Source organism: Alnus glutinosa, chromosome 4 (genome assembly GCF_958979055.1).
Source record: "Alnus glutinosa chromosome 4, dhAlnGlut1.1, whole genome shotgun sequence".
Lineage (NCBI taxonomy): Eukaryota > Viridiplantae > Streptophyta > Magnoliopsida > Fagales > Betulaceae > Alnus > Alnus glutinosa.
This window is the reverse complement of record NC_084889.1, coordinates 27,857,098-27,870,295: the sequence shown is the minus strand read 5'-3', so window position 1 is coordinate 27,870,295 and position 13,198 is coordinate 27,857,098. Positions and strand designations below refer to the sequence as shown.

Sequence of the window (13,198 nt, the reverse complement as noted above, 5' to 3'; positions counted from 1 at the left end):
CACAAATAAATAAAACTAGCTCATCAGAGACTAGCAACAAGCACGTAGCAGATGGTCTAGTAACCCTCGAAACTAGCAAAAGGGTCATTTCTCTTACCCTCAAGTCCTGTATCAAGATCTACGTAAATATGATAACTAGGCAAAAAAGTGAGTTTTCTGTCTCAATAATATAAAAGCTTGTTGGTTTATTTTGGCAATATTAATAGAAATGATTGTAAATGTATGGATCTGCAACATAGTGACCTTTTAGTTTGAGTAAAGTGTTATTTATTTTCTTTCACACCTCTCATTTAGAGCTAGAACTTGGGTAGTGGGTTTTGGAGCCAAACTCCCACCATATAAAAATGTAACGACCCGCCTTTTACAAAAAGTCGTAAGTAAAAATTTCGAATTTCCACGTATCGTTAAGACATCAACACTGACGTCATCAGAGTATAAAATAGCAGCGGAATATAATTTTTCTTTTACAATTTAGGAATCATAACACATTGAGCTGATTGAAACACTACTAGACATTCATTCTAAAATCGTTCAACTATACATTGAAATAAGTGTCCCAGATGACACTAAAAACATACATGAAAAATCTATCAAATACAAGTATTCCTCTAAGTATACAACTTTCCAAAAGAATACAAACAATACATGAGAATCATCAGTTACATAAATAAAAGCTTTAACTCTTCGATGCTAACATAATCCAATAATTTATTTTAATAACCTTTGTACCTGTATAATGGACTACCGCCCATATATAAATATATGGGTCAGTCTACTGCTTTCAATATTAATATAATGAATATGCACTTATTTATGAAATGCAACACAATGAATATGTAACTCTATGATTATATGTATATCCAATTCATGTTCTGCAGGCATGAAGAGAATATAAACATAAAGATAAAGCAGTAACGTGACAGTTTTAATGCAGTGTCTTAATTATAATAATCTTTCTTACACTCCACTCGTTCGTGAATCCATAGGTCCGACGTTAGCGAGTTCACCAGGGATTACCGTCCCCTCACTTAACGCTTAGTTGTTTGTTACTGGAAGCCAAAGGTCCCAGCGTCAGGTTATTTATTAGGTTCAACCGGGATCTGATGGTCCCACCACTGGCCTATAACCCCCTTTGCCTACAAGCTCGTTATTAAGCAGTTTAATTAGAAATATAAAATATGTAAAATCACATGCACAACCAAATAAACAAATCCATGATCATGACATTATAAAAAGCTATGATTAAGTATTTTAGAAATACTTACAACCCTCTAGTCTAGTTCCTTAACTCATCATCTGCATTAAACATATATTTATACATACAAAGTGTTAACATCATCACCCATAAATATTAATCATATGTATAGTGATATTTTGTATATATATATATATATACACTATTATCTTTATCTGTATATATATATATCTATATAATATATTTATGTTCGCAAAATATCACTATTATCTTTATCTGTAAAAGTTATTTTTAATAAAGTAAATATAACACATATCAACATTTAGTGACTAAAACCCCTTTTTAATCCAAATCACTTATATCACCCATAAAAACCATTCGGCCATCAGCCACCAAGGAACACTCAACTAAACCAAAAGATCAATAGAAAATACACACACCACTACACGGGTTCTACCCATTTCAAACACCATTCACTGCCGAGACACACACATGGCTGAAACAGGGAACACATAACAACACCAAACCGAAACACAATCCAAAATACCCATAATCTTCAACTCCAAATATCACTACAGGCAAGAACACACACTCACACACATTCAGGTCTAACAAGGAACATCCACTGCTATTACTCCCATCCAGAACACACGGCCAAGAACAAGGAACAGGGAACACCCAACCATGTACACTGCCGGTTAACAGCCTAAACACCCAAACACAACTTAATATTCACAATTGGTTAAATCACTCCCAATTAACCCTCAAATTAAGCATTTAACTAAGGATTATTTTAGGAATTTACCCAGAAAATTCTATTAAGAGAAAATCGCTGGAATCGCATCACAGGCCGCCAGAAGTTGCACTGGGACCGCCGGAAATCGCCTTGGTTCTGTCGTCGTCGGCCCTTTTCCCATTCGACGGAAATCATCCCCCATCGAACCCACCGTAAAACCCAGCTCACGATCGGTGTCGACCCAGTCCGGTTCAACCTCCATTCGTCTCCAGCTCCTTCGTCACCGACCCACCGGTTATCTCCTCTCCCACTCTCTGATTCTGCCTCTCTCACTCTCTCCGATAGCATCTCTCTCTCTCTCTCAAACTCACTCTCTCGATCCCCCTCGATCTCTCGCCTCTGTCTCACTCCGTCTCTCTCTCTCTGTGAAATTTCATTTCCCCCGTCTCTCTCTCTCTCTGACCCTCTCTCTCTGAAATCTCTCTGCCGTACAGATCTCCTCTCCGGTCAGTGACGTCGCCGGCTTCTCTCTCGAAGGTGGCCCTTCTCCGTCGTCCGGCGTCCGACGCGTCCTGCTCCGGCAGGTTCTCGCTCTCTCTTTCTCCGGCATATTTCCTCTCTCTCCGGCGGATTCGGTCGTCTCTTCGCCGTTCTCTCTCGGATGCCGGCCTCCTCTGTCATCTGGCGTCCCTCTCCGACAGCGTTCGTCTCAGTCTGGCTCTGTCTCCGGCCGGCCTTTTTTCTGTAATAAATCTGCCACTATATTTTCCTCCTTTTTTCTGCATAAAATATTGTATTACTCTCACATCTGCAACTCAACAAGAAAATACTTTACGGAGACAGATCTGGCAGTGGATGACCGAAAGACGGAGTAGCACTTTACGAAGGCCGGATCTGGCCGCCAAATCCGCCCGAGGCAGAACGCCGGTGAAGGACGGTGGAGGGTGGCCAACCGCCGAGAGAAAAGCCGCTTGGAGGGAAGGGGATGGGGACGACCATCACCGGAGCGAGCAGGGGAGAGAGAGAGAGGGAGCGAGAAGGTAGATCCGGGCAGAGAGAGGGTCAGAGAGAGAGAGAGAGAGACGGGGGAAATGAAATTTCATTTCTCCCTCGGTTTTGAACCAAAACAAAAAGAAAACAAAACAAAACAAAAAAAATGATAAAATATTAGAGCCACGTTGGCACGTTGTGGAGATGTTGTAAAAGAGAAGTGTATAGATCATTTCTCCTTGTTATATACGTTGGAGAAAACTTGCACAATAAGTTTAGGATGATGACTCACAACGATGAGTCATCAGTCTAATTATAACATTATAAATATCTTAATCTTTTAATATTATTATCCTTAGATATTTTCATACAAAACTTAGTAATTAAGTTTTGTAGGATATTTATCGAAACTTACTAATTACCTTTTTACCGTAGATATTATTATTTCACATTTTTACTATTTTAATCTAACTAATTAAAATATCAATTTAAGTCTGTTTAAAGTCTAATTCATTTCATAGCAAATATTATTATTCCAATAATATAACATCACTGACAATATTATTATACCAAATAATATTGTGCCAATAATAAATATTATATAATAATATTATAGACCAATAATATTATTAATTAGCCTACTAAAATATTTAGTCTGTCTATTTAATAAATCATTAATATTATCAGAGTCCAATAATATTCTTAGCTGCTTGGTGTGAGTCATTGCATGATTTATAGCATGCAATGATTAATCACACAACTATTTAGGACAGGTGGCGCATAAATAATAATTCTCAGAATAATGTCGATCGAGCGACATAAAATGATTATCGATCGACAGGTCGATCAAACGACAGGTATTGTCGATCGAGCGATTGATCGATCAATCGATCGGTAGAAGTAGTCGATCGAGCAATTGGTCAATCGATCGATTAAAAGTGGTCGATCGAGCGACTACAAATGTGGATTGATTGCTATGAGTCTTAAATTCTATTTAAGACGATATCTTAAAATCTCTGGCGTTACAAAAAACTATTGGTTTTTCGGACTAGAAATCCATCAATTTCAAGTTATTTATTATTAGTAGTCTCTAGACTGATAACCAATATAACCCAGTCCACTAGAAGCCCATCAATTCCAGCTTTCTTTAGACCCAATATGATTTTCATTCATTGCTGCACATATATTCAAAGCAAATAATGAATAAATCAAAAACTTATTATATGGAGAAGGATCCTTTCCATTTCATTTGAAATGGAGATGAGCCGGTTAGTGATTTCAAGAGGGGTAAAATGGTCAAAAAAATAAAATGACCATTTTACCCCTTTAAAATGAACTAACCGACAAATGGAGAGGATTCGTTTCCTTATTATATTAATGAAAAACAGTGTCATTTCTCAATAAGTACTTCCATACTCTTCTCTGACTAGATTTTCTTGACTTTTTTTGCATATACATTTCATCCATTACAATAACTTATTACCCGCTAATGCTGTGAAGATGTTTATGCGGCGAGCATGCAATAACTTATTACCCACCAAACAAAACCTTATGCGAAAAGGCCCACACCTTCCTGTCCCATTTGTGATTTTGCTAATGAAGATACTAGACACATTTTCTGGCACTGTCCGTTTGCAATGGATGTTTGGGGAGCCTGTGGTAAAAAGTTCCCAAAAAAAAGCTGCAGTGGCAGTCAAGACTTTGAGTTGCTTGTCTAAGAAATGATTGGAAAATGTTCTTCGGAGGAGTTTGAATTTTTTGTTGTCCTGGCCTGGAAGATTTGGTTCCAGAGAAATTCAGTTGTGCATTGGGAGGGGGGGGGGGGGGGGGGGGGGGGGGGGTTTCAACGGCCCGAACAAACTAATCATGCAAAAGGCCTGGAACAAGAATCAGCAAAGGCAAACACTTCCGCTGTTATATGGCAGGCCCCACTAGAAGGTGTTCACAAAGTAAATCGGGATGTGACCATTGACAATCACAAAGGGCAGATTGGAGTTGGCATTCTTGTTCGGGACAATGCGGGCTGTGTCATAGCAGCTCGAAGTTTCATAAAGGAAATTACAACAAAACCTGTTGTAGCGAAAGCTATGGGAGCTCTAGATGCAGTAGAATTTTGTACACATGTAGGCTTGCTACATATCTTTTTAGAAGGTGATGCCTTACAAGTGGACAATACAGTGAGACCCACAGGGCGAAGTTGGATTAGATTTGGGCAAATAATTGAGGACATTCGAGGCGTACTTAGCTTGTTGTCCAGCTCGCAAATTAGCCATGTTAAAATAGAATGTAACCCTGCAGCTCATAGGTTGGCAAAGGAGGCAGTTCAACGCTTACTTGATGAGACTTGGAGAGAGGTTATTCCACATTGTATCTATGGTACTGTTATGTTAGAAAAAAAAATATATATTCTACGTATATGATCTTGATCAGTAAAGTTCAAAATATTATTATTCAAAAAAAAAAAAAAACTCATCCATACAAAATAACACGTATTAGTTTCTTTTTAAAGATTTATTTATTTATTTTTTTTGGGCCCTGAGCTCTTTATATTCATTTTATTTACAATTAAGGATAAAGAAAAGCATTACAATAGATTAACACTGGTTTACACATCTGTGTTGCAATAACTCTATTGTAAGATAAGATATAGACAAACATTACAATAGAGTTATTGTGTTTTACACATCCTTGTTGCAATAATGCTATTATAATATAAAGTAAAAGCAAGCATCCATAATAGACTAAGAAACCAAGACTAACGTTTAGGCTCATGATGACATAACGTTTCAGGCAGTTTTTGGAAGCGTTTTTCTTCTTTTGAAAGCAAATGAAAGAAAAAAAATAATAATTTGATTGCATTGAATGATTTTTTTTGATTGCGTTTGTTAGGTTTTTAGATTACCTCATTTGGTGTCAAGAACTTGTTGCTTATGTTTTGGGACTATGGAGTATCAAGTCGTTCAAGTCTGAAATCAGAAAGGATGAATATATTGCTAAAGGAAGTTATATCAGACTTGTATGTCCGGATGGCCTATGAACGTGTCCAAATGGGACTTTCAAAGAGGTCCAAAACCTTGCATGTCCTGACAGCCTATGAATGTGTCCGGACGGGACCATGGAGCAACGTTTACCTATTCAAACCAAAATGGTCTTAACTTTTGATTCCAAGATCCGATTAAAACAAAATTGGTGGTGTTGGTAAAGCTTACTCAAAATTATACAACTTTGTATTTCATAACATTTTTCCAATTCCAAGGTTTATAGGGTAAAAAAGGGATGTGAATAGAAGACTAAAAGCTGAAACGCAGAAACATGCGCCGGTCCGGACGAGCCACTTACCTATTCGGACAGGAGTCGTAAAAGTGCAATTTTTAAACCACCAACTTTCAGAATTAGGGCTACTTTCCTATGTCTATTTAAGAGCCTTTGGAGGCACGAATTTATTAAGGATTTTGCTCTAGAATTCAGTATGCTAAGAGAGGGTTTTAGCCTTGTAGTGTTAATGTTATATCTCTCTTAGAGTTTTGGTTATTGTGTAACCATCAACTATTGAAGCCAACCAGAGTTCCGGTTAAGGAGATCAAGAAGAAGAACTCTCCAAAGATTTTGGGAGAGAAGCAGACAAGTGGGTCACTTGTTTGATAGGAACCGGTCCCTTAAAGTTAAAAGCCTAATCAACTTCGCTTGGGTGAAGCATCCAATCCACGTGATCATTATCCCTTCCAGAGTCCACGTGCTTATCATCATTTCTGGTGGCAGCTCATGCGTGGATCCTTATCATTTAGTAGATGGATAGTTAGATAATTATGTTATCTTATCTTTATATTGGGTAGACTGCGTTGTTCAAGTCTATGAGCCATATAAGTCTATGTTGGGTAGACTACTTGTTCAAGTCTAGGAGTCACATATGACAGGTTAGTTTATCAAGTTACGTTTATCAAGTCTACGCAAGTTAGGTTAATTAGTTTATTATTATTAGTAGGAGTCTGTTATTTCTAATAGATTAGTTTGAGTGGATATTATCACCACTTGGTTGAGTCATATTAGGAAATGTTTCGGGCTGTGGTTCAATCCTACGATGTTATGTTATCTATTTAAAGAATGGGAGTCATGAATAAAAAGGAAGAAAAGAAATAAACTTTTGTCTTGTGGTTTGTTTCCAATTCTATTTGGATTCATTTAAGGTCTGTCTCCAGCCATTAATTAGAGTTCATTATCAACATATATCCATTCCATTTTCACATTCCTCCATTATTCGTTCATTCCATCGGAAAGTACCTATCATTGTTGTAATTTAAGAGTGTGACGACTGCAAAGGTTTTGTGAGTATTAACATTTTGTAATTCGCGGATTCTTCGTTATTGGATTGATTTCTTGGGTTGGCTATCCCAGAGTAGTTTTTCTCTTTGAGTTCAAAGAGTTTCTACTTCGTCACTAAAGAAATGTGTCAAATGCTTTATTGTTTTTCATATTTTGGTAATTGTTTGTTTTGTGGTTGATTTTATTCTTAAAAAACACTTATATTGGTATACACCTATTCAACCCCCATTTTACTTGTGTTTGGAGTTTGTTTGCATTTCCAGCGTTAAATGTTGAGTGTAAGATTTTGTTTTATTTTGTGTTCATAAAAAGAATATTTGGTTTATTTTGCTTTTTCTTTTTTTCAAACGTTCATAATTATTGAGTTTAATTTGTATTGAAATATAATAGGTATAACATTAACATCATATATTTCTACTTATTTTATAATAATGTTTGGGGTAGTTACATTTTTCCTCCATGAATTACCAGTCATTGTCAATATGCCCCCATGAACTGACACTCTCACCATAAAAGACATCGAACTACCATTTCCTTACCAAAACCCACTTCCTTCAGTCAACTTCATTTAAAAACTTGAAATGACTCAAATACCTTAACTTTATAATCAAAATTTACAAATAATACCCTCAAAATTAAACAAATAAAAAAAAAAAAAGAAAAAAAAAAAAAAGAAAAGAAGTAGCCACCTCCTTAAGGGAAGCGGGGTGGCCTGCGAACCACCTCTAGAGGTAGTATCGGCCACCCCAGATGCAAGCCCAGGGTGGCCGCGCAACCACCCCATAGGCCGGGGATGGCCTTCGAACCACCCTTAGAGGTGGCTGCAAAGGTGGCTTGCAGCCACCTCTGAACCTAGGGGTGGCAGTGTGGCCTCCCCATAGGCCGAGGGTGGCCTTCGAGCCACCCCCTTTCTTTTCTTTTCTTTTTTTCTTTTTTAAAATATATATTCATATATTTGTATTTTTCAGTTTATTTTTTTTTTTTATTAAATTATTGTTTAAGGGTATTTCTGTCTTTAAATGAAATTTAATATTTAAAAATAGAATAGTCCATCCGATTTAACGAGATTCCCTAACAGCTGGGGGTTTTGGTAAGTAAATGGTAATTCGATGCTCTTTCATAGTGAGGGTGTCAGTTCATAATGGCATATTAACAATGGCTGGTAGTTCATAGGGGAAAAAGTTAATTACCCCTTAATTTTTTTATCATCAAAATCCAAGTTTTTTTCTTTATACTTTTCATTTTAAACTACACCTATAGGAACAAATATTTTAACATATTTTAATTTATATTGATTAAATAAAATTAAGGGTCTTATGTTCTAATTCATTTCAATGTTTTATAATTGTATTTTTTTTTTTCAAATGTGTCGAATTGTATGAGTTTTATTGGTACTGAAATATAATAGGTATCACATTTACAATATCTGAATTTTTTGCTAATTTTCTATTAATGTAGAAAAGAAGAAAAAAAAATTATTTGATTATTATGCAGAAAATGAATAAAATCACTTTCAAAACAACGAAGAGATAATTAAGCAGTGAACTTGATGTGAGGTTTATTTGATTGCATTAAATCTTGAGTGAAAGATTTTGTTTTATTTTATATTTATAAAAAAAGTTTAGAATTTTTTTTTTTTTTTTGACATGTCCACACAAGAGGGGGCGAGGGGGATTTGAACTAGTGACCTCGGCTTCAAAAGTTCAGAATTGTATGAGTTGTATTGGTATTGAAATATAATATGTTTCACACTTGCAATTTGAGATATTTCTGTTAATTTTCAATTAATGCTTTGATAATCGTTTTATGCTTTATATATTTATGCAATGTTCTGTATATGTATGATTGTGTCACTATGTTAAGTAATGTATTGGTGTAAAACCTTTAGTATGTCTTTCTATTGAAAGAAGAGTGATATATTATTGTACACGCCTTTTTATATTACAATGAAGAATCTCTCGCATAGTGCGGGTTATATGATAGTAATCCATAATAAACCTTCTATTTAAGAATATGTAAATTTGAAAAGTCTTCTTTTGCAGTATATAAGAAGATGATAAGCATTCTAAGAAACAAGCTACAATATGGTTTCCATCTTTGCGTTGTAGGCCATCAATTTGGCAACCAAAAAATGGGTGGAGAGAGAGAGAGAGAGAGAGAGAAGAGTAGAAAGAGTAGTTAAGAAATGATTGACTGACCTTATGCTTGGGATTCTGTGCAGAAACGACATCTTGGTCCTTCAAATGCTTTTCATGACATTCTTTGATACATGACATCATAACTGTTGGATGCTCAAAGCAATCAACTGCGCATAAATAATATTTCAGAGGCGATATATGGGGATGTTTAAGCAAGCAATCAATATGACCAATAACTATACAAGATTTAAATTTCATGGTGTCATATGGATGTGTTTCTTCACAAACTCTCATTTTCTTGTCAACGCATGTGCGCATGGTTTCTTGAACTTCATCAAGTTCAGTGGAGTGATGATAGAGGATGGGCAATGGAGAGGGAGAAAAAGAGGTAGGTGCAAGGATATTATTTTGAACTTTATAAAGTTTAGAGAAATAAGAAAGCTGGATGGGATGTGAAGAGGGACGAAAAGAGGTATGGGCAAGGTTATTAGCTTGCACTTTTAGGAAAAACAAGATAAGCAACTCCATCATCACTACCACAAGTTTTCTAATGCATTTGCAAGCCATGGATTTTCTTCCACTTTAGCAACTTTTTATTTATAATCAAAATGATGGTTAAGGCTTCGCCATTATATACTTTACAAATTTGATTTATTATTAAAATAATTAAGTTCAAATAAGTGTTTTTTAAAATTTGTGACTTTTGAAACTATGATCGTTCTTCACATAAGTGATTTTTGGGTTTGATTAAAATCCTTTTTCAAGGATTTCATGGTTTTAAACTATTTTTTCTAGTAAGAAAAACATGTGTACTAGTAAGAACAGAGTTAGTTTCAAATGGACCAATGAAGGAGATGATACCCTAGTCATAATATTACATTAGGACACCCTTTGAAAGCATGATAAATATGCATTATAGGATATTTAGAGTTCAATCATTTTATTATTCATTTATGAAAGCATTTCTTTTCAATGAAAAGAAGAAGTTTAGAAAAATTGAGTTTTGTAAGTCATAAAGAGACATTTGAAGAAAATATAATAAATCAACTTGATCCAAGATGAGAATCAATGTATTGATTCAGTATTTAAAGAAATAAAAAAATACTATGTCACTTGGCATTGCATAAAGAAATTTTATTTAAATAGAGTGGTTTTAAGAAAGTAAATTCTGCTAGGATAAGATCAATCAAGTGACCTTTTTAATTTTTTTTCAAAGGAAAAAAGCAATGGTGTTCCATGGTTTGGTTTATTATTTAATTAATAAGTAACTTGTAAATAAATAAACCTAAACAAAAAAGGTTGGTGTTCATATGAACATATGAAAAGCCTACCGAAAGGCTACAATACATTAAATGAAAGCACACATTTTAAAGGCTGAAAGGATAATTTAATTTTAGTAACTAAAGTTTTATCTCCAACAAAAGGTACAAGAGAAAATACTCGATAAAAGAAGCATCTCTATAGAATCATAAGGTTATTGTATTCAATAGAAAAATAACTTTTACTCAATATGAATGAGTATAATACGATTTAAATAAAACTACATTTTAATAATATCATAATGAAATATAACTTCAATAAGACGAAAAAAAAATGTTCCTGACCTATATAGTAAAATCAATTTTGAATGGAAATAACATGCTGCATCAAAAGAAGAAAATTTCAAACAATGTTATGAGGAGTTGTCGCATAACTATACATATGGGTATACATGCGGATGCGGTTTTTTGCAATATTAGTAGCCACATCCGCAAAATGCGAAAAAGCCTACCGAAAGGCTGCAACACATTAAATGAAAGCACACATTTCAAAGGCTGAAGGGAAAATTAATTTTAGTAACTATAGTTCCATCTCCAACAAAAGGTACAACAGAAAGTACTTAGTAAAAGAAGCATCTATAGAATCAAAAGGCTATTGTATTCAATAGAAAAAGAACTTTTACTCAATACAAATAAGTATAATACAATTTAAATAAAACTACATTTTAATAATATCATAATAAAATATAACATCAGTATGACAAACAAACAATGTCCATGACCTATAGATTAAAATCTATTTTGAATGGAAATAACATGTTGCATCAAAAGAAGAAATTTTCAAACAATGTGACGAGGAGTAACACACTTACGATATAAAATAGTATAATTCCAAGGAGTTAGCACATACCTCTACATATGGGTGTACATGCGGCGGATGCGGTTATTTGCAATATCTGCTGCCACATTCGCAAAATACATATATCACTTTTAGATATCTGCATTCGCGTCATGGTTTACTAACCGCATCCGTCCGTGTGGTTATTAAATGTGGTTATTATCTGTTATCCGCTTATTATGTATTGGGCCTATTTTAGTCTTTTGGGCCTTCTTTGAGGTCTCTATTAAGGCATATTTTAAACGATTTTGAAAATAATTTGGGCCGATTTTAGTGTTGTTAGCTTGTTTTAATTTTTTTTAAGCCATAATGTTTTGAAAATATATTGATTGCACATTACTTTTTCATTTTTGCTCAAGTGTTATACGAGAAAGCAACATAACCATCCAAACAATCTATAACACCTACTGCATAACAAGACTAGCATCCACATAACATAACTATCTATCTAAAACAACACAATTAGAGATTCTTCAAAAGTTGTTAAATCTCTTAACGAACATGCTCATTCACAGTTAAATACTTTGGTCATATGTCTACACCTCTCACCCCTAGTGAAAAGTTTCACCTTTTTTTGAAAAAATGACATTAAGGAATCTTTAACAATTAAAAGATGGTGCTTTGGGTTCTGGGAGCATCACGGTGAATTGGTAAAGTGAATGAGTGAACTGTGAAAAAAAAAACTTAAAACAATGTAAAGATAACTTATACCTAATCCAAAACGACTTCATTTTGCTGAATTTATTACATATAATATATAAAAAATTTAAAATATATATTATATATAAAGGGAATGCAGATGTGGTTATCCGCGTACCCTAAAACTGCTATCCACATATTCAAATAGTCGTTTTGCTAACTGCATCTATATCTGTAAGTGCAAATAGCGGATGCGAGCAATTAATATCCGTCCGCATATACACCACTAAGTTGTTAACAATTAGGGAATAATCTATGTTTTTCATATGTTTTCCATTGAATCAATACAATTAAATAGGCGCTCAAGCATCCTATTTTTGGTCTATACAAACAGCACGCTCATCTCTTTCCATATTAGCATACTTTCCATTCTAGAATATTTACTTCCCATTCTTTACATATTTACATAGCTCACGCCAACACTCCCCCTCAAGTTGATGCATATAAATCTCTCATGCACAACTTGTCGAGTGAGTTGTAGAACTCTTTACTCGATACTGCCTGATGTGTGTTTTAAATAGTACTCGCAAGTGCACGAATCGTTTTGCAATATAATGTTATGCAAGTACGAGGTCGATCCCACAGGGAAATGGTCAAATATTGGTGTCTTGCTTAATCAACCTCATTTTAACCTAGTTCCAAAGGTTTGAGACTTGATTCAAGAACAAAAGACTAAATGAAAGAGATGTAATGAAATATGTAAAATAAAAGGAACTAAGGTTAAGGAATCCACCAAACCAAATCCTACAACTCACACTCTTGGTTTCCACTTGAACACCCAAAGAACATTAAGCTTAGGGTGTTATTCAAGTTTCTTAACCATAAACCCAAGAACCATTAAATGAATCCACCACATTGACAAATCACAAAGAGTACCGATTGAAATCAAAACATCCAATGTATCATTCAATCACAATGGATATCATCATTCTAACCGATAAAACAATGTATTAGTCGGTTGAA

General features: G+C 34.7%; 1 protein-coding gene across 10 annotated transcripts; it reads right to left on the bottom strand.

Moving 5' to 3' along the window:
- Positions 1 to 463: 463 nt before the first annotated feature.
- Positions 464 to 10,041, bottom strand: LOC133867396 (uncharacterized). 10 transcript variants are annotated; one of them, XM_062304143.1, is made up of 3 exons: positions 9,622 to 10,014; positions 9,440 to 9,522; positions 464 to 1,296 (listed from the first exon to the last, which is right to left on the bottom strand). In XM_062304143.1, the coding sequence occupies exons 1-3, from the start codon at positions 9,944 to 9,946 to the stop codon at positions 1,285 to 1,287; spliced, it is 420 nt and encodes a 139-aa protein (XP_062160127.1). In that variant the 5' UTR covers positions 9,947 to 10,014; the 3' UTR covers positions 464 to 1,284. The 10 variants fall into 10 exon arrangements, 5 of the variants coding, with proteins under 5 accessions (XP_062160127.1, XP_062160126.1, XP_062160122.1 ...); XM_062304142.1 differs by having other exon boundaries at positions 9,440 to 9,546; positions 9,622 to 10,005; XR_009900047.1 differs by lacking the exon at positions 464 to 1,296 and adding exons at positions 4,742 to 5,213; positions 5,824 to 6,052 and having other exon boundaries at positions 9,440 to 10,017.
- Positions 10,042 to 13,198: the final 3,157 nt, after the last annotated feature.

Excerpts from the sequence above, each read along its gene's own strand:
- LOC133867396 (XM_062304138.1), bottom strand. The coding sequence starts at position 9,946 with ATGGCTTGCAAATGCATTAGAAAACTTGTGGTAGTGATGATGGAGTTG.